The sequence below is a fragment of the Saprolegnia diclina genome, assembly GCF_000281045.1.
Source record: "Saprolegnia diclina VS20 unplaced genomic scaffold supercont1.7, whole genome shotgun sequence".
NCBI classification, from domain to species: Eukaryota; Oomycota; class Saprolegniomycetes; order Saprolegniales; family Saprolegniaceae; genus Saprolegnia; species Saprolegnia diclina.
Genome location: NW_008246074.1, coordinates 419,461 through 442,221, shown reverse-complemented (window position 1 = coordinate 442,221; position 22,761 = coordinate 419,461). Strand labels below are relative to the sequence as shown.

The 22,761-nt window shown below is 60.9% G+C and overlaps 8 protein-coding genes across 8 annotated transcripts; 3 read left to right on the top strand and 5 right to left on the bottom strand.

Annotated features, from left to right (window-relative positions):
- Positions 1–478: 478 nt before the first annotated feature.
- Positions 479–2,618, bottom strand: SDRG_03059 (acetyl-CoA carboxylase; the record flags this gene model as incomplete). The annotated part of the gene is made up of 2 exons (XM_008608678.1): positions 479–497; positions 565–2,618. The coding sequence occupies 2 exons, from the start codon at positions 2,616–2,618 to the stop codon at positions 479–481; spliced, it is 2,073 nt and encodes a 690-aa protein (XP_008606900.1).
- A 1,760-nt stretch (positions 2,619–4,378) lies between these two features.
- On the top strand, positions 4,379–6,278 carry SDRG_03058 (hypothetical protein). The gene is made up of 4 exons (XM_008608677.1): positions 4,379–5,215; positions 5,268–5,654; positions 5,702–6,004; positions 6,070–6,278. The coding sequence occupies exons 1-4, from the start codon at positions 4,910–4,912 to the stop codon at positions 6,193–6,195; spliced, it is 1,122 nt and encodes a 373-aa protein (XP_008606899.1). The 5' UTR covers positions 4,379–4,909; the 3' UTR covers positions 6,196–6,278.
- Positions 6,279–6,711: 433 nt separating this feature from the next.
- Positions 6,712–7,215, top strand: SDRG_03057 (hypothetical protein; the record flags this gene model as incomplete). Its single annotated transcript, XM_008608676.1, has 1 exon — positions 6,712–7,215. One exon carries the CDS (start codon positions 6,712–6,714, stop codon positions 7,213–7,215), a length of 504 nt encoding a protein of 167 aa, XP_008606898.1.
- Positions 7,216–7,335: 120 nt separating this feature from the next.
- SDRG_03056 (hypothetical protein) lies at positions 7,336–7,887 on the bottom strand (the record flags this gene model as incomplete). The annotated part of the gene is made up of 1 exon (XM_008608675.1): positions 7,336–7,887. One exon carries the CDS (start codon positions 7,885–7,887, stop codon positions 7,336–7,338), a length of 552 nt encoding a protein of 183 aa, XP_008606897.1.
- A 962-nt stretch (positions 7,888–8,849) lies between these two features.
- SDRG_03055 (14-3-3-like protein) lies at positions 8,850–9,759 on the top strand. The gene has a single exon (XM_008608674.1). The coding sequence runs from the start codon at positions 8,940–8,942 to the stop codon at positions 9,687–9,689; it is 750 nt and encodes a 249-aa protein (XP_008606896.1). The 5' UTR covers positions 8,850–8,939; the 3' UTR covers positions 9,690–9,759.
- Positions 9,760–10,045: 286 nt separating this feature from the next.
- On the bottom strand, positions 10,046–16,411 carry SDRG_03054 (hypothetical protein). Its single transcript, XM_008608673.1, has 13 exons — positions 16,275–16,411; positions 15,980–16,225; positions 15,702–15,932; positions 15,597–15,659; positions 14,867–15,552; positions 14,678–14,823; positions 14,502–14,629; positions 14,223–14,456; positions 13,451–14,177; positions 11,927–13,407; positions 11,368–11,884; positions 10,818–11,326; positions 10,046–10,773 (listed from the first exon to the last, which is right to left on the bottom strand). Exons 1-13 carry the CDS (start codon positions 16,356–16,358, stop codon positions 10,096–10,098), a joined length of 5,730 nt encoding a protein of 1,909 aa, XP_008606895.1. The 5' UTR covers positions 16,359–16,411; the 3' UTR covers positions 10,046–10,095.
- A 230-nt stretch (positions 16,412–16,641) lies between these two features.
- Positions 16,642–19,653, bottom strand: SDRG_03053 (hypothetical protein). Its single transcript, XM_008608672.1, has one exon. It carries the CDS (start codon positions 19,646–19,648, stop codon positions 16,706–16,708), a length of 2,943 nt encoding a protein of 980 aa, XP_008606894.1. The 5' UTR covers positions 19,649–19,653; the 3' UTR covers positions 16,642–16,705.
- Positions 19,654–20,619: 966 nt separating this feature from the next.
- On the bottom strand, positions 20,620–22,528 carry SDRG_03052 (hypothetical protein). Its single transcript, XM_008608671.1, has one exon. It carries the CDS (start codon positions 22,366–22,368, stop codon positions 20,677–20,679), a length of 1,692 nt encoding a protein of 563 aa, XP_008606893.1. The 5' UTR covers positions 22,369–22,528; the 3' UTR covers positions 20,620–20,676.
- Positions 22,529–22,761: the final 233 nt, after the last annotated feature.

Below are 22,761 nucleotides of genomic sequence, written 5' to 3'. Positions count from 1 at the left end.
TCGGCGTGCGACGGCAGCTTGGCCTTGAAGCCATCGAGAATCGACACGACCGTCGCCATGTTGAAGGGCACCGCCTTGTCCGACGCCCGGAACGCCGTCTTGAGCGCAAAGATATCGTCGTAGACAGCGCCCGGCATGCGGCCCGCGAGCGACGAGAGCACTTCGCCGAGCTCGTCGACCGGCAACAGCGGGTCGTCCAGAGCGCAAAAGAGGTCGGCAAGCGCCTTGGCGACGAGGTCCTGCGGCACCACATAGCCCTCGAGGAGCGTCCCGACGACCTCCATGGCCTTCTTGAGCACAAAGATCGACTTGGCGCTGGCGAATTCCGGGTCGTTCGAGAACGCTGGGAGCTTCCCGCGGAAGATGTCGGAGAGCTTGACGCACGACGGGTCGTCCAGCTCCATGGTCGCAATGAGGTCGCCGGGCGCGAGGACTGAGCCTTCGGGCTTGACGTGGCGCACGACGCCATCCTCCGGCGTCAGCAGCGGCATGTACATCTTCATGACTTCGACTTCGGCGTACGGCGTGCCGCGGCGGAGCTTGGCGCCGTCCTTGGCGAGGTACCGCGCGAGCTTGCCGGCCGCGTTGGTCACGAGGCGCGTCGGGTCGTACTCGTTGGTGAAGACGCACGTGTTGCCGTCGACGATGAGGCGGAGGCCTTGCGCTTCTTTGGTCGCGTACGCGACATGGCTCTTCCCGTTCAAGAGCACGAGGAACCCGCCGTCCGAGAGCGTGCGGATGTTGGCCTGCACGTACGAGTCGTTGCAGCTCAGCGTGAACGTGATCGCGCCCGACCGCGCGGCCTGGATCTGGTACTTGACGCCTTCGTAGATGAGCTCGAGCGCATCTTCCTGCGTCAGCAGCTCGGGCGCCGGGATCTGACCGCGCTCGAGCTGCGCGACGTACGCTTCCATGCGCGCCGCCGACGCTTGGTACGCGAGGCACATGGCGCCGACGAGGACGACCATGAGCGTGTCCGGGCGGCCCTGGAGGCTCACTTCCTTATGGCGCGCAATGCGCTCGTCCAGCCACGAGGTCGAGATGCGGTTGGCCTTGAAGTCGTCGGCCTCGATCATCTGCACGAGGTACTCGACCGTCGTGTTGATCTCACCGCGGATCGAGAGCTCCTTGAGCGCGAGCACGAGGTTCTTGCGCGCGCGCTCCCGCGACGTGCTCCACGAAAACAAGTGGCCGATCTGCGAGTCGGCGTACTCGTGGACGCGGCCGGACGAGTCGACCGAGAAGTAGCCCCACACGTCGGGCGTCGACCGGAAGTTGAGCTCTTCAATCGCTCCGGACGTCGGCTGGAAACCCGCGTTCGGGTCCTCGGCGGTGATGCGCGCGGCAATGACGTGGCCGTGCGGCGGCAGCTGCTTCTCCTTCTCAAAGTCGATGGGCGACTTGCCATGCGAGTCCTTGTTGTAGAGGCGACGCACGTCCGGGATCATGTGCAACGGAATGCCCATGGCCACTTGGAGCTGGCACGCCGGCAAGTTGACGCCCGTGATCATCTCCGTCACCGGGTGCTCGACCTGGAGACGCGGGTTGAGCTCGAGGAAGAAAAAGTTGTTGCCGTCGGCGTCCGGCGTCTCGGTGAAGAGGTACTCGACCGTACCGGCGTTGACGTAGTCGACTTCCTTGGCGAGCCGCGTCGCTGCGAGCATCATCTCGTCCCAGACCGCCTCGGTCGGCGCGAGCACCGGGCCTTCTTCAATGATCTTTTGGTGGCGGCGCTGCACCGAGCAGTCGCGACCCGAGAGCGCGATCGCATTGCCGTACTCGTCCGCGAGCAGCTGGACTTCAAGATGGCGCGACTTCGGCGCGAGCTTCATGACAAAGATCGGCGACCCGGGGATCTCGCCCTGCACGGCCGTGTAGCCGGCGACCACGTCTTCCGGCCGCGTGATCTTGCGGATACCCTTGCCGCCGCCGCCCTCGCTGGCCTTGATCATGACGGGGAAGCCAATGCGCGCGCACTGCTCGACGCAGTGGTCGACGTCCTTGATCGACGCAGCCTCGTAAATCTCGTCCGGGATCGAGTTGAGCGTCTTGTAGTTGACTGTAATACCATCGCCGTTCCACGAGATGGTCGGGACGCGCGCGCTCTGCGCAATGATCGTCGACCCGATCTTGTCGCCAAGCGCGCGCATCGGCTTGCCCGAGGGCCCGACAAAGAGGATCTTGCGCGCGGTCTTCTCGAGGCTGTCGGGCAAGAGCGGGTTCTCACTGGCATGGCCCCACCCGGCCCAGACAGCATCGACTTCGAAGCGCTCGGCGAGCTCGACGATGAGCATGACGTTGGCGTAGTTGTTGTTGTTGGAGCCGCCGGGCACCTCGACCACGTGCTCGGCCATGCGGATGTACTCGGCGTTGGCGCGCAGATCCTCGGGCGTCGCCATGACGACGAACTGCACCATGCGCTCGTTCCCGAACGTCTCGTACGCCCACTTGCGGACCGAGCGGATGCATTTGACCGCCGAGATACCGTTGTTGGCGATGAGCATCTTCGTGACCGGCCGCTTGCCTTGCATCTCCTCGACGTACTGGGCCATGCTCGTGAAGGTCAGGACGCGGCTGTCGGCGCGGGCCTTGCGCAAGCTCGTGAGTTCGGCGGCCATGCTAAGTCGATTCGTCTGCCACACGCCAAGTTGCTAAATGAGACTTCGACCCTTGGCATGGATTTGTGATGACTATCCGGATACGCGTTTGGTAAACATACTTATTTTCAGTATGTGTATACTAGTTTCCATATCTGGGATCTCCAACGGGGTAGGGGCTTTTCAGCCAATCACAAAATTCGATCCGCGTCAAAAGGGGTCCCGGGGCGGCGCACCAACTTTGACGTCATCTTTTTGGCCAATCAGATGCGAGACGGGGTAGGGGACTGCGGAACGTCATCGGCCACCTGCGCTTGACGGGAACGGCAGCCGGTATACATTCCTGCAGTGCTTTCACATGGAGCTTGCCGAGCCCCCGCAAGCAGATATTGCGCCACAAGCAGCAGCAGACGACCATCGTGTCGACGCCGACGGCGAATGATGCGAGACCATCTTGGTCTTAAAGCGGTTTTATAAAGGTTTTATTGCGTGGACTGATGCGAAAAGTGCACTAGACAACGTTCAATGGGTCACCGTGCGTAGCTCCATCCTGTAAACTAGCTGCATATAGACGCAGCGACGTAGGACAAAGAACACGTGCTGCGCCTTCTTCCTATAGCTGGATGGATACGTGGGCTTCGCCTCTCGTCGTTTGCGGCTTTGAGAATCTCGCGAGTGCATCAAGAAAGGCAGCCGCCCTCTCCGACCAGACGCCCCGATGGCTCCATGCAGGGAATCTTGGCGTACGACGATGACGACGAGCCGACTCGTTGGTGGAGCATCTACGTAGGGGACGCGTTCCGCCACATCACATTGGGTCGTCGTCGCCCAATGGCCGTGTGCCAGGTATCCGGCGCGGCGTGTGATTGGTGCATTGGCATGAAATGATGACGTAGGCCCGTGCACCCGTGGGTGTCCGTTCCCGTCCAGTAAGATGCGAGCATTATGGCATGTCACAGTGGGCCACAAGGAGATGGCGATGGAATCTTCGCTCGGCCCCTGCAGCCGCCGGGTCTCTGGCGCCAGTTGGCGGTGGATGGCCACGAAGCCCGCTACAAAACGCAGAGTGCGCTCGTTTTATGCAACCACGGACGCCCCCGTGCAACTTACCACAAGGCGATTGACGTCCGACCCTCCCAAGCTGCTGAGCCGGGGGAAGTGCAAGGGTGAACCGAGGCCGCCTGTCCTGTACGAGGCGGCGGCGAGAAGGGCCTGTCGCTGTCGTCTTGTCTACCGACCAGAGTTGTCCTTGCCCATGCGCGATGCCGTTGACGTCGAGGGAGAGAGATGCATACGAAAGGTATGGCATTTGCCAAGCCGTGGGGAGCCAAGAGGACCGAATCGCAAGCAGGCGATGGAGACGGAGATGGTTTGGGACATCTTGGAGGCTGCTGCAAGCAACGCTCATCGCTAGTGCGAAGGCTGTCGCGCGTGACCTGGGTATGTAGCAAGCGCGTTCAAAGGTTCTTGGTTTCGTCAACACGGATGCACTTGCTGCTCCTAACGCAATCAACGACGAATGCCATCTTCATGTCATGCATGAGGCTCGACACGCGTGTATGCGTCTCGAATTGGCTGTGTGAACGTTAGCTAGAGTCCCTGTACACTTGAGATGGGCTACGTCTCGTACAAGGGATTCATTCTACAAGTGAAGACGCTCGAAGCCCAAGGGTCGTCACTGGTTAACAGGCTGCCATGCCAACTTCCTGTCTGCAAGAAAGGTGCGATAGCGTGAGCATAGCACCCTAGCTGTCGTAGCCGAGGAGAGCGTCTCGAGCTAGGACGCTTCCTCTTCTTGCGTAGGCCGCGTGGGCAGGCTAGGACAGCGGCGTCGGTCGTAACGACCGCGATCGGACCACTCGCCTCTTCTGGCGTCAGACACATATCACCTCGTGGGCTGCTGTATGATGCTACACATCACCTCGAATGCTGCCGCAGCCGTGCCATGGTCCTGCTCGACGGCTCTCGGCAGCGAACTATGCATGCGACCAGCTTGGTACGCACGTGGGGTACTGAGCTCGCCTCTTGATGCGGAGCACCATGGCTCGAATGGCCACCGGTGGGCACGCTAGCTGGCGCCGGTCGTGCATCGCCAACGTTTACATCGCACCTCGTCGTCGTCGTCAACGCCAACGTGCCGGCCGTGGGTCGCCGCCGTGGACTCTCGTCCAGCCCGCTGCTGCCGGGTGCTGGGATTCACGCCGGTCCCGATGCGTGGATCACGTAGCTTAATTTGGTGTTTGTATGCCAAAGTCTAAATGGACGCCATTTTTAACTATGTCCAAAGCAAGTAGAAACGCAATTTCGAGACGATGGTCGACGTCCTCTCGTGGGTCTTCCTCCCCGGCATTGGGCTCTTCCTCGGCCTAAGCATCTGCACCTTCGTCGCTCTCCGCGGCGAGTCGCGCCATGCTGCCGGCGCCATGGAGCTCGAGATGGGCGAGATCTCGGCCGGCGCCGAGACGCGGAAGCGCTTCTTCGTGCTGCTCCTCATCGCAGCCAGCGCCCGCCTCGTGAGCTTGAGCGTCGACCTCGTTGCCCTCTCGCTCTCGCCCGGCGACTCGGACCTCGCCTTTCTTCCGCGCAAGAACACGACCAACGCCAGCATTGCGTGGGTGGTACGTTCCTCCTGCACCTGGCTCCTAGATTGGCTCATGATGGATCGTCTAGTCGTCGATCTTCTCGCTGCTCCCGTGTCTCTTCTTCGTCTCGACGTACTCGCTACTCATCTTGTTCTACGCGCAGCTGTGCACGGCCTGCTACGGCCTCAGCTTTCCGCTCCACAAGGCCGCGTACTTTGCCTGCAATCTCCTCCTCTACGTCGGCTTTGTCGTGCTCATGTTTGCGACCCACTCGACCGGGAGCTTCTGGAAGTGGACGCAAGGCGGTCTTGGCTGCTTCTACATTTGCGGCTTCCTCGCGATCCTCTACTACAGCGGCCGCCTCGTCGTCTTCTTCAGGTCGACGCATGTCGAGGACGACTTTTTCTTCGATATGGACGTCTCGATGCACGCGTCGTTCCGCGGCCTCACGCCCCGCCAGATCGTCGTCCGCCGGGTACTCTTGCTCCATACTGCAGCTCGTCATGCTGAATATCGAGCTAGATCATGCTCATCTGCGCCATGTGCTGCGCGCTCTTCCTCGGGCTCGGCGTCTACCTCCTCTGCATGGCGACGGCCGCGATCCCGTCGTGGCACGACCAGTACCGGACGCCGGCGGGCCTCGACCCGTACATCTTTGAGCTCGGCGTGTACATTCTGACCGAGTTCCTTCCGTGCGCCCTCCTCTTGTACTTTACGCATCGCACGGCGTCGGCGACGTCGACGACCGCGCGTAGCGGGAAGGACGCGATGCTCGACGAAACGCACACGCTCCTTCGCGCCGACGACGCGCCGTACCATTACCAGGTAGTACGTGTGCCCAGTTGTGGTGGATGCTGAGATGAATCTGGTTCTGATCCAATGGCGACTAGACGACACCGATGACAGCAACGAACCCCGCCGCCGCCGGAGTCCCGCCGCGCCCGTACCTCCCGCGCAACAACAGCAGCGGCACGTTCGAGCGGTCGCCCATGGGCAGCAGCTCGTCCTTTGCCTGATAATGTCGGACCAAGAGAACTCTGTCATCCTACCATTAGCATGCTTCGGACATCCTAGCCGGCTTGGATCATCTACTGCATGCTGGTTGATGCGATGGGATGATGACGTGGAAGCAGCATGTGGCAGTATTTTTTGGAGGTCAGGAATTCAGTGTCGTGGAGCAATCAGCTGGAGCAATCCCAGTTCAGCAAGAGCCGCTGCCTGCATTGCAGTTGTCACGATCAGGCCGGGCACTGGTCAGCAGTAGAAGGTGGTGTCGGCGCGTCTAGAGAGCATGCCTCGTCGTAGAGTCGCACCAGACTATACCAGACTATACCAGACTCGAAGCACAAACAGTACTGGGCTGCTGGTCGTCGTAGCGGCCGCTCGCCGTCCGTGCAGTTCTTGACCTCCTGTCTATGCCCATCGCGTTGGGACACGGGGAGTTTGTATGGCGGCGGTCAGTCCTCCGCAATGTGGGACCAGATGGTCGGCGTCGCTGGCTTTCACTCAGCACTCATTTCTTATCTCCGATTATGAAGACGACGACGCCGCTGATCTTTGCGCTGGCATGCTGCGTCCAGTACGGCGCGAGCCAAGACGCGCTGCAGTACGACTGCGACCAAGGCTCGGTCGCGCTCGGCTTTGGCCCGATCATTGGCAACCTCAACGACTGCGCGGATGCGTCGGGCTACAAGTTTGTGCCGGTGCCCAAGACCCGCCCGACCCAAGAGCAGCTCAGTGCGTTCTGCTCCGTGCCCGCCTGCGCAAGCGTGGCCCAAAAGTACACCTCGATCCGCCTGCCGGCGTGCGCGTTCGACCTCGACGGCCAGCGCGTTATCGCCAAGGACTTCTTCAGCACGCTCTGCACGCAGTACGCCAACCTGACGGCCCCGCCGACAGTGGCGCCAACGCCCGCACCCGTGACGTCGACCAAGGCGCCGGCGGCCGGTGGCTCGACGACGACGACGACGTCGGCCGCGACGACTGCGTCGGTCGTGTCGGTGGTCTCGGCGGCGCTGTTTGCGGCCCTTCTGTAGATACGGACTCGCTTCGGTTCATGTGTAGCGTGATACTCCATACTAAACTAGAAGAGGACCTTTAACATAAATATAGCAACATGACCTCGGCTTACAAATCGTCGTTCGTATCCTCGCCGTCTACTTAGTCGTCGTCGGCGCGGTGCTGGCCTCGCTCTTCGACGCCTGCTGCGCGAGGAGCTTGGCCAAGAACGAGCCGTCGTTCGGGATCTCGGGCACGCCGCCCGGCATGACGTCGGGCGTCACGTCCAGCGGCTCGTCCTTTTTGGCGTCGGCGCCCATCATCTTCTTCACCTTGGCGTTCTCTTGCTTTCGGCGGCGCTTGGATGCTTTCTGGCGTGTCTTCTCTTCCAGCTCGGCCTGCGCGCGCTTGCGCTTCTCCTGGAAGGCCAAGTCTTCTACCGTCTTCTTGTGCTCGGCTTCCATAGCACCGACGCGCTCCATCTCGCGGCGCCGGGCCGCGCGGTACATGTGGAACTCGCCGCTGCCGGCGCCGGCGGTACTGCCAGCGACATTGTCGACGCGGTTGAACTTGAAGCGCTCCTTGGACTCCTTGGACGCTTCGGCCGGCGCGGGCGTCGCCTCTTCCTTCTCCTTGACGACCTCGTACGGGACGGTCCCGACCGTCGCCGCCTTGTCCGTGTACGTCTGCTCGGTCGTGTAGCGCCCCATGTGACTGGTGTCTCCGTGCGAAATAAAATGCTACGGGTTCGGCGCCGGTAGTATCCGGATCAGAATGTAGGTATTCTAGCTGCATTCAAAATGAGAGGTTCGACTAAACGCGGCAGATGCCACCGACTAAACCCAACGGCGTTGGTCGAAACGGTTGCACGGCGCGCTGCCGTCTGAGCCACCCGTTGGCGATCAGTGCACAACGACCACGCTGTGTGCTTGCTATTCGTATACACGATGGTATCTATTCCAAGCACGATGAAACTCCTGCACCGTCGCGCCCGTCGAACTCGCGGGTGGTATTTTCGGCACCGAAACGACCGCTCGACACGAGCTGTGTAACGGTGCGAGCCAGCGCGAACCCCACCCGCGACAGCCTCAGCATCAACGTTTCGCGTGGCTCGCCCCTACGCCCACCTCTCTCTCGTCTCGAGAACCGTTGCCATGTTGGTGGCCTCTCGCCATGTCGTTCGAGTCGTCGACTAACTAAATGACGCGAACCGTGCGCCGGGACAACTTCAACGAAAGGGCGCCCGTGTGAAACTGAAAAAAGAACGACGAAGTGGCGGAAACGGCTCAAAAATTCAACCGCCCCACGCCCATATATAAAACTTGATATAATAAAAATCCACGCCAAGTCCACCGACTACAATCGCATTTGCATACAAACGCCAAGTCATAAAATACCACCTTGAAGCCCGCCGCGCGGGGATTAAAATACACACATTCTTTAATAATTCTCGCCACCCCACGTTTCGCCCTTCTCTTGCTTTTTGTATAGACCCGGATAAGTGCGCTTTGAACCTCTCGGCAATTGTATGCATCCGATCAAGTGCGACGCCACTGACGACTGCGAATCTCGCGGCGTTTTCGAGAACAAGCACGCTGTATACATGGACTTTGATTTGAAGTTTGTATGGGTGCGAAATCCGCGATCGCGATTGGCCAAAATCAGAGGTGGGGCGGGGTCGAGCTATTATTATAAATCGGGCTCAGTCCCGAATTTGCCGTCTCCGCCCCACTTCGACTACCCCGTACTACTAACTAGCACCATGGACCGTGATTCGCTCGTCTTCCTTGCCAAGCTCGCCGAACAGGCCGAGCGCTACGACGAGATGGTCGACCACATGAAGGCCGTCGCCAACAACCACAACGTGGAGCTCTCGGTCGAGGAGCGCAACCTCCTCTCGGTCGCGTACAAGAACGTGATCGGCTCGCGCCGTGCCAGCTGGCGCGTGATCTCGTCGATCGAGAACAAGGGCGACGTCGAGCGCGCCGAGCACATCAAGAACTACCGCCTCAAGATCGAGGCCGAGCTCGTCAACATTTGCAACGACATTTTGCAGATCATTGAGAGCAACTTGATCCCGAACTCGTCGAGCGAGGAAGGCAAGGTGTTTTACTACAAGATGAAGGGCGACTACCACCGGTACCTCGCCGAATTCCAGGTCGACGACGAGCGCAAGGAGAGCTCGGACAAGGCCCTCGACAGCTACAAGCAGGCGTCGACGATCGCGATGGCCGAGCTCCCGCCCACGCACCCGATCCGCCTCGGCCTCGCGCTCAACTTTTCGGTGTTTTACTACGAAATCCTCAACTCGCCGGACCGTGCTTGCAACCTCGCCAAGCAGGCGTTCGACGATGCGATTGCCGAGCTCGACACGCTCTCGGAAGAGTCGTACAAGGACTCGACCTTGATCATGCAGCTCCTCCGCGACAACCTTACGCTGTGGACGTCGGACCAGGAACCCGACAACGCTGACGCCAACCAGGGCGACATGAACGTCCAGGACGTCGAGTAAACGAACTCGGATTAGGCCTCGAATTCTATCTCTTAGATAAAACTACTATCAAAAAACCTATTTTACGCTACCTGTGTCCCTGCGCCATGCCGGCTGGCAACGACGACGAGGTCGATGTGCTGGACTCGAGGCGACGCATCCCAGCCCCACGCCACCCACGTCGGCCGTGTCCATGTCACGGCGACTGACGACGCCTCATGTCCATGCACCCTTGCCCATCGTCCACGCCGTGTCATCATGGCACGACGACGAGATCGTCGCCATGGCAAAGTCGACCCGACGCCAGGCCATGCTTGCCGTCGCAGCATCGACACAATCTTGCCAGCTACCAGAACCAGAAGCAATAACCAGCTTGGTAGATACAACCAGAACCAGAAGCAAGTCCAATAACTTAGGAATATCGAGGCTATTGCCCGAGGCCGTCGTAGGCGGTGAGGCCGTGCATATTTGGCAGGTCGTCGCGGCCGCCGCCCTTGTCCGGGTCGAGGAGCCACGCGCCAAGGTCAAAGAAGTTGTACGCCATAGCGTAGTGGCCGGCGGTCTGGCCTTGGTGGTTCTGGTGGTTGGGGTTCGCGCCCTTGGAGACGAGGAACTGCGCCACCTTGAGCCCGTTGTTTTGGGCGGCGAGCATGAGAAGCGTATTCCCATGCTCGTCGCTCAAGTTCACATGGAACGCGAGGCGCGCGAGGCTGTCGTCGTAGATCGTCCCGGCGCCGAGGACGCACTGCGTTTTGACGCTGAGCTTGTCAAAGGGCACGTCGGGCCAGCGCGCCAATGCCTCTTTGAGCGCTTTCAGCTTGCCGTTGCGCGCCATGGAGCAGAGCTCGTCGAATTGCACTGCGAGCTTGGGCAGCCCAGGGTCCACGTCCGCCGGTGCGAGCACTGGGGGTGCAGCCGTCGTCGTTGATGCGACTGGAGCGCTCGCCACGGTTGGTGCTGCGTCGGGCAATGCGGACGGAGCCGGTGACTCGGCGGCGTACAAGCGCTCCTTGGTCTTGCCCTCGGCCGCTTTGAGTCGGTCGACGGCCTGGAGGATCTTTTTTCGGTGAAGATCGTGCTCGATACCGAGCGAGTAGCGCAGGTCCTACACGAGAGCGCTGCCAGATCGAATGAAAAGACGTCGTATACGTGGTCGTTGAGGTCGTAGAGCAGGGCGCCGTCGACCGTGCCATCGGTGAACGCTTGCTTGTACGTGCCGAGCGCCATCGTATCGAGCCAGCGACCGACGTCGAGGACGCTCCACGCGCTCACGAGCAGCGGCTGCTGCCCTGGGAAGCTACCGGGCGGCGCGCTCGCTTGGAACGGCGACGGCGCGCCAAGCATCGACGTGGGATTCGCTTGGGAATGGATGGCCGCCGCGCTCTCGAGGAACGTGTGGTGCGCGCCAATGTGCCGCATGGCTTTGATCATGTTCATGCTGCTAAAGTACGTCATGGACATGGACATGAAGCCAAACTTCATCATGGTCTCGGTCGATTCCATGAGTGCGTTGGCTTCCTGGCGCTGCTCCGGGCTCACAGTTGACGCGGGGCCGGCGACCGGGCAGGCGCCATCGGCGCCCAAGGGCCCTGGCTCGGTCACGCCACCCGCAATGTCGACAAGCACTTGTGATCGCTTCGCCTGCTTGGCTTTGATGCCTGTGTGTCGATCAATACATAGGTCTCGAATGCTACGGTACCTTGCAGCTGTTTTTGCTGGTCTTCAAGAAGCAGGAGCAGCTTGCGCTCGAGGCCACGCAGGTCCTCTTCCTTCGCATGGCGCGCTTGGTCGAGCGACGTGAGCGACGCGCCGAGGACGACGAGCTTCTCGCGGCGGTCCGCAATCTTCTTGAGCATGTGACCAAACTCGCGGTCGAGGCGCATCTTTTGCTCACGGAGCTGCCACTTGGCTTGCTCGTCGAGCACACCGGTCGCTTCGGTCTCAATCTTGCTAAGGGCATGCATCTCCGTCTCGAGGACGTGGACACCTTCTTCAAACTCAGAGATCTCCTTTAGCAGCGCATCAACCGCCGCTTCGGTCCGGCCTTTCTCATCCAGAAGCAGTTGGACTTCGCTCTGGAGACGCGTGCCATAGAGCTTGTACTCGAGCAGCATTTGCTTGCCAAAGTCAATGTTCTGCGACTGCGCTTTCGAGTAGAGGTACTTGTCCTTCTCTGCGGCGAATCGCTTGCGCCCGAGCCGGCCACGGTAGATGCGCTACGACCACACGTTAGCCATTTTCAAAACGAGCAAACGAACCTGAATCGCCATGGCCGACGTGCGCTCGAGACGCCGGCGCTGCGCAATCTTGATCGCATACAGCCGGCGAAACAGCGACTGCATGATGCACGCGGAGGCATACCGACGTGCGCGCAGGCGACGCACGCGGCGACGGCCGAGGAAGCCGCGCGCGATCGCTTGGATCGCGATTGCACTCGCACGCTGCAGCTTTCGAAGGGCGTACACATCCCGCCCTGCCTTGCCCCGCCACGCGCGCTGGACGAGTCGGACCGCCCAGTCTTCCTTGCGTCGAATGGCGGCTAGCACCCGGCCTTTGCTGCCGCGGTAGATGCGTTGAATGCGAAGCGCGGCCTTGTGCTGGGCGACGCGGCGCGCGAGGGTCCGCGCCCGGTACGCATGGTACGCTCTTTGGATCGACCGCGCGGCGCGGTCCATCCGCGTGAGCCGTGTCGCATTGCGCTGGACGCGCCAGTTCATGTACTCTTTGACGTCCTTGCGGTTGCTTGGGTAGATGCGGCTACCGTCGCCAGCCTTGTAAATGCGGTTGGTCTCGCGCTCAAACGCAGGGGCCGTCGGATCGAACGTCAGGTCGAGAAGCGCACTTGGTGCGAGCTTCGAACCCGCCTTGGCACTGAGTTTTGATTGCATCGACTTTGCGTGGGCCTCTTGGTACGCCGTCCACGACGCATCGCCAACGTGGTGCGCGGCCTTGACGTCGCTCATGGTGCCCATGATCTTGTTGATAAAATGGTCTTCGTAGCTCTGCGGCACATGCGCGGATTTCGACATTGCACTTGAGGTTGCACTTGAGATTGCACTTGACGTTGACGTTGAGGTGGATGTGGCCGGCAAGATCGTGTCGTGCGTCTCGTGAAAGCCCGTGATGAGCTGCTCGATGAACGTGGCCATCGCTGGCTTGCACTCTTGCCACACTTCGTGCCCGGCGTCGAGCCAGACGACACACGCCTTGGAGCGCCGGTGGACGAGCGCCTTGTGAATCGAGTCGACGAGCCCACCGCGCGCGGCCACGCACGTCTCGACGTGCTTGGGCTGCACGAGGCCGTCATGGGCGCCCGCGACAAAGATCGTGGGCACATTGATCTTCTTGAGGGCGTCGCGCATGTCAGTGTGGCTCAGCGCGCCCAAGCAGAGCGCAACACGACCTTCGAGCGAGATCGAGTTGCTCACAGCCGTGTACAAGTTGAGAGCGAGCGGTGTCGAGACGGTCGCCAAGTACGCACCAGAGAAGAGAAACCGGGCGTGAAAGTACACCGGTAGGTCCGGCCGCGTCGCCGGCGAGCAAGCAAACACCTTGAGGGCGTCGTGGAAGAAGGCAGCGAGCGTCGGGTCGACGTGGGCAAAGCCGTTGACACTGACGAGGGCGCGAAGCTGCGGCGACGGCGAGAGTGCGCAGTACTGGATCGCAATCGGAACGCCGTTGCCGTACCCGAGCAGCAGGAAAGGCGCGGCTTTGAACTCGCCGAGAATCTCGGGTCCCACTAGAAAGAGATCGACTAATGTGAAAATGGCGGAAACATGTACCGTGGCGAAGCAGCGCTTGGAGGCATGTCGCCAAGTAGACGTTGTTGAGCACGACGCCGGGGCGCCACGTTGTACTTGCTTGGCCGGGGTAGTTCCACAAGAGGACCTGTGCGGCTTCGTACCGGCGCAAAATTGGCGCCAGAAAGATCTGCAGACGCTCCAGCGTATCAAAGACGTCGTGGACGACCACGAGGTTGAAGAGCGTTGAGAGCGCAGCGCTCGGCCGATTCAAAATCAGAAATGGCATGGCCGTGTCGACGTCCATTTGGAAGATACCGGCAAACGTCCGAGCGTCGGTGGCCGACGGCACCGGGAACGGATGCACCGACGCGACTGTCGAGCTTCGTTTGGTTGGGCGTCGGCGCTTGGACTCGGCAACGATGCTCGTCTTCGCACCGGCCACGAGCGCGTGCAGTGTGGGGGCCGGCGCCGGTGGCTTTGGTATCGACGCAATCGCTGCGTCAACCGTTTGGCGCAGCGCCGAGAGATCGAGCGGCAAACTGAGGCACCCGTCCATGCCCACGTCCATGTAGGCGCGGAGGTCTTCTGGTGACGTGTGCTCGGTGACGCATACGACCGGCGACCGCCGCACGGGCGCATGTAGTGCAATGCTGTGCTGGATCTCATGCTGCCGAAGGAGCTTCGTAAACTCGAGTGCGTGCATACTCGGAGCGTCGCGGTGGCAGAGAATGACGTCGAAATGGCGGACTTGGGCTTCCTTGAGGCCCTACAATGTGCTACATAAGGTGTTTTGGCTGTGGCAACTGCGTACGAGCGCGCCGTCGCACAGCGCTTGCACGTCGTACGCGTCGAGCGCGTCCAAAATGCACTGAATGCGATCTTGGTCCGCGTCGATGAGCAAGATAGAGGGACCAGTATTGGCGGTGACGGCGACGGGCGCCGACTTCAGGGGAAGACCACCAGGAAACAAGGTGTTTTCACGGAGCGGTTTGTGCTTGCGCCGCCGGTCCTTCCCGCGCAAGTAGCCATCGAGACCGACAAAGTCCTACGCAAAGACGGTCGACTATCAACGCGGTCGGAAGCAAGGTACCTCGAACGACTTGGTGACGTCGGCTTGATCTTTGGATGGGTGCCACGGCTTGGGCTTTGTGGGCGATAATTTCGGCAGCGCTTTTCCCAGCTGCGGCATGCTTGCACTCGTTCGAAGCGCAGAGTCGACTACACTCCAACTATTGCGCCACCGTCATTTGATGGTGCATTTTGTACCTGTCCGGGGACTCGAGGACGGTAGTCGAGGGAGCTTGGGGTTGTTGTCGTGGCCGGTGACGCGCCCGCGTTTCTCAACGTCGTCATGGCTTGGAGATACCTCGTTGTGGTTGTTGTTGGTGGACGCAAGAGCGTCCAAGAGCGGTCTACTCCGTTACTCTAGTTTACATTAAGATCGCAGAACCGCACCGTGCAGCGTCGAGGAGGGAGTAGACGGCAAAGCAGTGGCGGCAGACTTTGACTTGGCGGTAGTAATTCGCCGTGCCGCCGTCGAGCTCGCCGTAGAGTTTGCTCAGGTTCGCTCGCATCGATGTCGCGGCCGTCGGTGCCAAGTAGGCTTTTGAGCGCCCGCTCGGCGCCGGCACCGTCGTTGCCGCCAAAAGGCGCTGCTTGTTGGTCTTGGCCAGCGCGATCGACTTGTATGTGAGCGTAAACTCCAAGCGGTCGGGCGCTGCGTTGGCGAGCTGCCGCACCGAGTTGCCGTGGAGCTCGTGGAGCTTTGCGTACCCGAGCGCGGCGACGGCCTCGGGCGCAAAGAGCGCGTGCGCGTTCCGGCGAGAGGTCGGGAGACCGTTGACCTCGACGTCCGCGATGAGAGGCGCAGGCGACGCGAGGTCGTAGGCGCAAAAGTCCCCGCTGCACTTGAACGGCGTCGGAAACACCCGGGGTGGCTCGCTCGGCGTCGAGAGTTTGAGACTAAAGTGTGTCGCCGGTGTCAGCGCGCGGTCGATGGCATCCTCGGCTTGGTCAAACACAGCTTCTTGGCCCGTGCGACCGAGCGCGTCATGGGGCTCATCGACGTCGATGGAATGGTCGCTGCCAACTCGTCGATTCGTCCGGACGTAGCTCACGGACGGGATCCACGCCAGCCAGATCTAATGCCGTGCATCTTGGCTGCTCTCGTATGCGGCGACTCTACCTGGTCGTCGTCGTCCAAGAGGTAGTCGGCAGTGAGCTCCTTGACGGCGCAGCCGTGAACCTCCTAGACAAATTGTCCATATAACATCTGATTCCGAGGGGCCACCTCGATGTGACGACTGAGCATCATGGTGATCTGATGCAAGCGGGCATTGATGGGCTTGGCGTGGCACTTGACGCCCGGGGACGGCACGTCCAGTGCAATCACTGGCTCTTCCGATTGCATTTGGTGCTGCGCGATCTTGTTCGTTGCAAAGGTCGGGCGCGCCCGGTCCGAAGACGCGCGCATGTCGACACGATACAATGCGCCGAGGCTGCCGCGACTGCACACAAATGGCTACAGCGTATCCACTTGATGCAAATGAGAAGAATGAATGGCGGTACTTGAAGCGCAATGATGTCGGGATCGAGTGGCGCATCGAGCGCTCGAAGGAACGACGCGTGGTCCCAGACGACGCCCGAGCCGTCGGCGCGGCGTGCGACGCAAATGTGGCCGTGGACGTTGCGGTCGTTGGCGCGTGCGATGCGCACGAAGCGCTCAACGAGCTCCGAGAGCTTCTTCTTGCGCAGCACTTCGCCGGTTTTGCACGTAAAGAACCAGTAACCTGGCTTTCGGTCGTGCAGAAACACCTGCCATCGAAAGGTAGGACATGTGGGACGAGGCAGTATGACGACGCACCGTGTCGATGATCCCCACGACCGCCTTGGGACCGCGCTGCCGCCAGAGCGACTCCATGCCCCAGATCCCGTCTTCGGTCTTCATGCTTCCGCGACCATGAACAGGATCAGTTACACGCTGTGGCTATTTTACTCCCGAGTGCGACAGGCAGCGCGGGGGTGTTGCTGAGTCGACCCAGTCATCTCAACGAGGCAGGATAGAATTTGGACTTATGTGTCCACCTGGCGAATGCACTCGGGCGTGTCGCGCGAGGCTTCTCGGCGCACCGTGGGTCCTCCCTCCTCTGTGATGCCACGTCATGAAACCGTTTTATGCCCCGGGGCACCGACTGTAGAAGACGAGAGCTGCTATGGTTAGAACCCCCACATAGCGCCATATAACTTCGTTTGCATACATTACACGATTACAAGCTCGACGCGACATGAGCGTGCCTATGCGTCGTCGCCGATGCCCCGGTGCACCTCGTACAAGTGGTCGTACACGTCGTCGGCGGTCGTGAACCCGGCACCACAGGCAAAGCACCAGTGCTGACCGCAGACGCACGTCATGTGGTTGCAGCCGCCCGTCTTCTCGGTCTCGACAAAGCACCCGGGGCACACGTTTCGCTCGCATCCTCCGTCGGCACACTCGGTGCAGCGGAACGTCGCGACGTCGGCCGGTGGCTCGACGGCGCAGTGGCGGTCGCCCATCTCTTTGACCTTGTAGCAGCCAAGGCACCAGCCATAGTACATGTCTGCGCGCCACGTCATTTTAGAGGCGACGAGCGCACAGGCCTGCCGGTTGTGTTTGCGGAGCACACCGAGCGTGGGCTGGCGACGGCAGAACGGACACCCGAGGGTGGACGGGAGCACCATCTTGCCCGGCTGCACGGCGCCGTACCACCGCGACAGGCACGGTTCGCAGCACTTGGTAGCGCAGCGTCCGCACGCCGAGTGGAGGGCGGCGAGCGAAACGTCTTCAAAGCAGAGGTTGCACGCGTCGCGAAGAGCATGTGTGAGCACGATACTGCGGACTTCATCGGTGAGCGCGTCGGCGCCGTGGGCGCGCTTCCCACGTACCCGAATGTCGGGTGTCGACGACGGCGAGTCGTCCGTTGCGCTCATGAGGTCGTTGTACTTGGTTGTAAAAACCTTGAGAAGCGAGATTTTGGGGTCCAACGCCATGGCCAGAAAGGCCGACGGCGACCGCGACCAACCAAAATGCTCGACGAGCGCCGCGTTCTCATTCAAAAAGGCTGAGAGAGTCGTGAGGGACGCTTCTGTGCTCCGGCTCGGCTCGGTGACGCACACGGGGCACGTCCAGCCACCACCGTTGGCGTCGTGGCACTGCTGCTTGTAGAGCCCCGCGGGATCCACGTAGCTGTTGAGACACGTATGGCACTCGATTTTGGGCGCTGGTGTCGACTGGTTCGTTCGGCAGTACCAGCACTTGGGGTGCGTCGCGAGCTGGTGCACTTGCAGTACTGCGTATACGCCATGGCAGTCGACGCATTCCACCAGGTGCGACGTGTCGCCAACCACGACCGTCTCGGCCTGGAGCCGCGGAGCGTCATCGCCGTACGTGACGCACATGGCGCACAGATCGGCCTCGACCATGAGCGAATAGCTCGTCTCGTATGTGCAGACGCGGCAGCGCGCCTTGGTGTCCGGCCACAGCTGCGTTTTGGTCGGTGAGAACCCGAGGGTGACGCCGACGTCCTTCGTCGCCGCGCGCCGGAGCCGGTGCACGAGGTACAGCTGCGTGTACACGGCCTGCTCGTTCTCGGTCAAGTAGGCCCGACCACGGTACAGGAGCTGGGTGAACTCGGGCGACACGATTTCGGGAAACTCAATCACGAGCTCGAACGGCAACCACGAGCCGCGGATCGATGCCAAGTACGCCTCCGCACGCGCTTTGAGCAGCACATGGTCCGAGAGAGAGCACAGAAGTGCAAGCACCGCGGCGCCGCGCCGGCTGAACGACGTCCCGGGGCACACGAGGTGCGGGAGGCACGCAAACACATCGTCGTTCGAGAGCGTCGACGGCAGGTACAATGGTGTGCCGTCCTCAGTCGCCAGATTGGCGGTCGCGTGCAGCTGCAGATGACTCAAAATCGACGTGACACTGGCCAAGGCGCTGGCGGTCGGCGCCCGTGCGAGCGACCGCAGGTGCTTGCTTGCGACAGTGGGTGCACCAGCCGCCATCACAAAGACGGACCCGATGGGCGCGGCGTCGACGAGTCCCTGGATGCGCGCCGAGTCGTCGTACGATGCGAGTAGCCATTCTTGCACGAGGGCCTTCCCGTCGGCCGGCAGCGCGTCCACGCAGCGCGAGAGCTGCGTCGTGAGGTCGTCCAAGCGCGGATCCAAGCGCTGGCGGCACGCGAGCCGCCACAGTTTGCCAAAAACCGGGTTGTACGTCACGGCAGCAATGTTTTCCGGTCGGAAAATCACCTCGAACGTCTTCATGACGAGGTTGCGGAAGCCAGCGTCGTGGGCGAAGAGCGGCAAGAGTGCATCGAGGCGCTCGGGCATGGCCGGGATCGACGCAAAGAGAAAAGGCATGCGAACTGGCGTCAGCGCGTCGTCGTCGACGAGGTCGTTCTCGGTCGGCACGGCCAGTGTCTCGTCGTAGGGCGTCGTCCCATGAAAGTACGACGTCCGTGCAAACTCGGGTATCGCGTCGACCTCTTCGTCCATGAGCTGGAGCAGCAGTCCGATCGTGGCTTTGGTAATCACTGTCGATGACAACGTCGGCAAGAGGACAACAGGACCCAGCAGTGCATAGAACGACGACGAGGCATGGGCGTTGGCGCCGTTGCGAAGTGGCGAGTGAAAGGTATACACGGGGATATTGGCCTCCCCCAGTGTCTTTTGGATACGGCACCAGTCGTGGCCTGCACGGTACGCCGGGTTGGCAGCAATAGCTGCATTCTCTTTGGCCATATTGTTGGACTGCGTCGTCGCGTGGTGCGGCGGTGCATCCGTGTAGAGAAAGACGACGGCGGACCCGGACGCCGCCTGAGCCCGCAGCTCGTCGACGGTCGCGACGACAAAGTTGAGAGCGGTTTTCACAGCCTCGGGCCAGTCACCGCCGCCCGTCGGCCGCAAGTCGTCGACGAACTTGACGATCGCGTCGTTGCGTCCTTGGCGTCGGCTCACGGACGAAAGCACTTGGTCGCCGTCGCAATAATCCTTGTACGACACGATGTGCACCTTGAGGCGGTCGTGGTACATGAGCTTGGCAAGTGCAAACACTTGGCGCAGCGAGGCTTTGAGCGCCGGAAGGTAGGTGCCCATGGACCCCGTGGTGTCGCAGACGAGGAAGAGGTCGAGTTCCGGCTTGTCGCCTGCGAGCTCTTGCCACGTCGGCGTCGTGATGTTGGTTTGCGTCATTCTCGGGCAATTGGGTTATGGTCGACTGTGTGCGACTTGCTTTGAAGCCACCTTCACTCAGTATTTGTCGTCAGAGAAAGACGCCTGTTGTTCTAGAAAGGATGCGATTGAAAGCAACGTGCACGTGGCGGGCTCCCTGCACAGTTGGCTTTGTGAGAGCGAGATGCCATTGGCCAATCGCTTGCGTTGGACCGAGCTTGCTCTGGCCAATAAGTCGAGAGAGCAGCTCGGTGCTGCCTCCGTCGTGAACTCCAGCCGACACTTCTCCCAGGCGTTCAACCATCATTCACCTCGAGAGTATCAAGCAATGGTGTGCGATGAGAAAAGTGTCCGAAACTTGTCATTCATGGGCAGTTTGTATTCATACAAACCGCCTATGAAGAAGGAAGATTCTCTCACTGAACAGAAGCCAAGCGGCCGACAGGGTACGCCGTGGCGGTAGTAGTTGACGAAGGAGGCGCTGTTGCAGCTGTCACGACGATATAGCAAGCACACCGCGACCTTGTTGCAGATCATATATATATATTTATTTGTGCACAAATATAAATGGGAAATAGAAGCATGGGCCAACGCCTGCAGGGCTTGAACCCTGCACCGCTTGCATCAACACAATATTGCACTTCGCTATGAATCGAGAAAACAATCTAGGACCAGCATTCGTGCCGTCCGATACAAACCGCTTATAAATGACGTGGCACGAGGACATGTCAAGATCGCGGGATACGCTCGCAAGAGTGATGGTCGAACGCTGGGTTTGCTCAATTGCAGAGAAAATAACCAGCTGGTCGATACCCCAAAGCTGTACTTCGGCGGCGTGTCGCATAGCTCGACTTGGTTGCTGGGACACCGGCAGCTAACGACAGACTGTACACGCACATGTCGCACGCAGCTGGGGCGGCGACAACATGTAGTCCTGCACGTCACGTGACGTTGCTCGTCTCGCCGCCGCATATGGTCGACACCGGTGCCAATTGGACCATGAAGTAGCATCTAGTAGTTTATAATAGATAAGATATTATAGTACTATATTAGGCGGCGCCGGCGCGCACAGCGGGCGGGTTGGCCGCGCGCTGAGGCATAAAATAGGGCGACGACTCGAGCGCGACGAGCTGGTGCGCGTCGTCGTCGTCGTCGTCACCGTCATGACGGTCTGCGTCACGGAGCATCTTTTCGACGTCGGCGAGCTTCTTGCGCGCCGGCGACGCCGAGCTCGACACGGTGGGCGAGTTGGAGAAGGCGCGGAAGCGGTCCATACGGTCCAGCGCGGGGTGCGCGTGGGGCACGACGTTCCACTGCACCGCCGGCAGCGATAAGAAATTGCGGACGCGCGGTTCGGCGGCCATCGAGATGGTCTGGTCCAGCATCCCCGTGAAGGAGAGGCCCAGCACAGCATTGAGAAACTGCTGCAGGCGGACGGACCGGTGCTCGACAAACCGAACGTCCGTGGACGCAAAGAGCGTCTTGGGCGGGAGGAGGGCGACGACGGGGAGCGCGGTCTTGGCCTCGAGATGCGTTGCGAGGGCGTGAAAGTCACTGTACCGGTGCGCCACCGACGTCGACCCGGGCGTGTCGTATGCATCATGGTACAGGACCGTCAGCGTGTACTGGACAGCATTTGTCACGTGGATGTGGGAGACTTGGACGGTAAACGCGCCGGGTTTGGCCCGCTTGCGCCACTCGTGCGGCGGGACGTAGAGCGTGCACGACGGCGGCGGCAGCAGCGTCATGGGCGGCGGCACAGACTTGTTCGGCAGCGCCAACGCCGACGCCGACGGCTTGAGCATGTCCATGAGCCACTCGGTGGGCAGGCCGAGCCGATCGCGCGACTCGAGGCGGCCGTCGCACGAGTTGGAGCCGGTCGGCGTCGGCCCAGCGCCAGCACCCCATGAAAGCTCCAAGAAGAGCCGGACGCGCATGTCCTGCGGCACAGGCTCCTTGAGCGGCACGAGGCGGTCGACACCGAGGTGTGAGATGCTGAGAATGTACGAGAGCACTTCGACGACGGCTTCAGCGCGGGCTTCAAGCGAATTCGTCTTGGAGAGCTTGTGCTTGAACATGGCAGCGACGTTGTGGCCTGGCAGGCGGAAGGCCATATTGTGGACAAACGCCTTGATGTCGGCCTCCGTCTTGCGCACGAGGGCGACGTGCTGGACTTTTTCGGTCTTGACCCACGCGTTGGACCAGTGGCACGCCGCCGAGAACGCATCGCAGAGCCGCGGGTGCACGACGTACTTGTTGTAGTGGTTCGCATACGTTGGCTGCGAGTAGGGCGGTGTCGGCGCATGACGCAATACCTTTTGCGGCTCGTCCTTGGGCTTGGCGAGGCTCACGATCGCGAGCGTGTACGCGTACCGCCCTTTAGCCGACGGCTTGGCCTCGTACGCCTTGAGCGTAAAGTCCGAGGGCGATGCAAACGCGGACGACCAGTTTTGCGGCTGGCAAAACGTTTCGCAAGGCCCACGCGTCGCGTCGGGGAGGCTCGCGACGTCGAGGTCGAGCCAGAACGGCGACGTGCCCGTGCTGCGGCGAGGCTGTTGCAGGCTCGCGCGGTACAGGTCGCGCGCGCTCGGCGCCTCTGCGAACGGCGCGCGGCAGCTCAAGTTGAGTGTCTGGTAGCCAAAGTCGCGGCGCGACGGCGAGCTCGGGCCAAGAAGGCTGTCCATGCGTGGCGAGTCGCACGCGTCGTCTCGGCACGCGACGCAGCGCGAGAGTAGCAGCATGATGATGAAGATGAGGTAAGATGAGGTAGATGAAGGCTCAGCGCGGACGAGGACAACCCCAGGACTCGTCGGAGGCCGCGGCGAGGGCGCGGCGACGGGCGATGGTGGCGGTGGATGGAAGAATGACCGGCAGCTCCAAAACCGATGATATCCAAACAAAGCCGCGGCTTCAACTTTGTATGGCTGGTCATTTTATTTTAATTTCGGCGTCCGACGTGCGTAATGTATCGGAGCAGCAGCTGGAACATTGCAGCTGCCGAATTTAATTGCACGCACCAGGTGGCCGATATTCCGGCGTATTGTCGAAAATTACCGTCAATATGGAAAATTGCCCATACAAATCGCACGTCCCCTTTCCAAAACGACGGCAAGGCACTTCAAAAACACGCTACG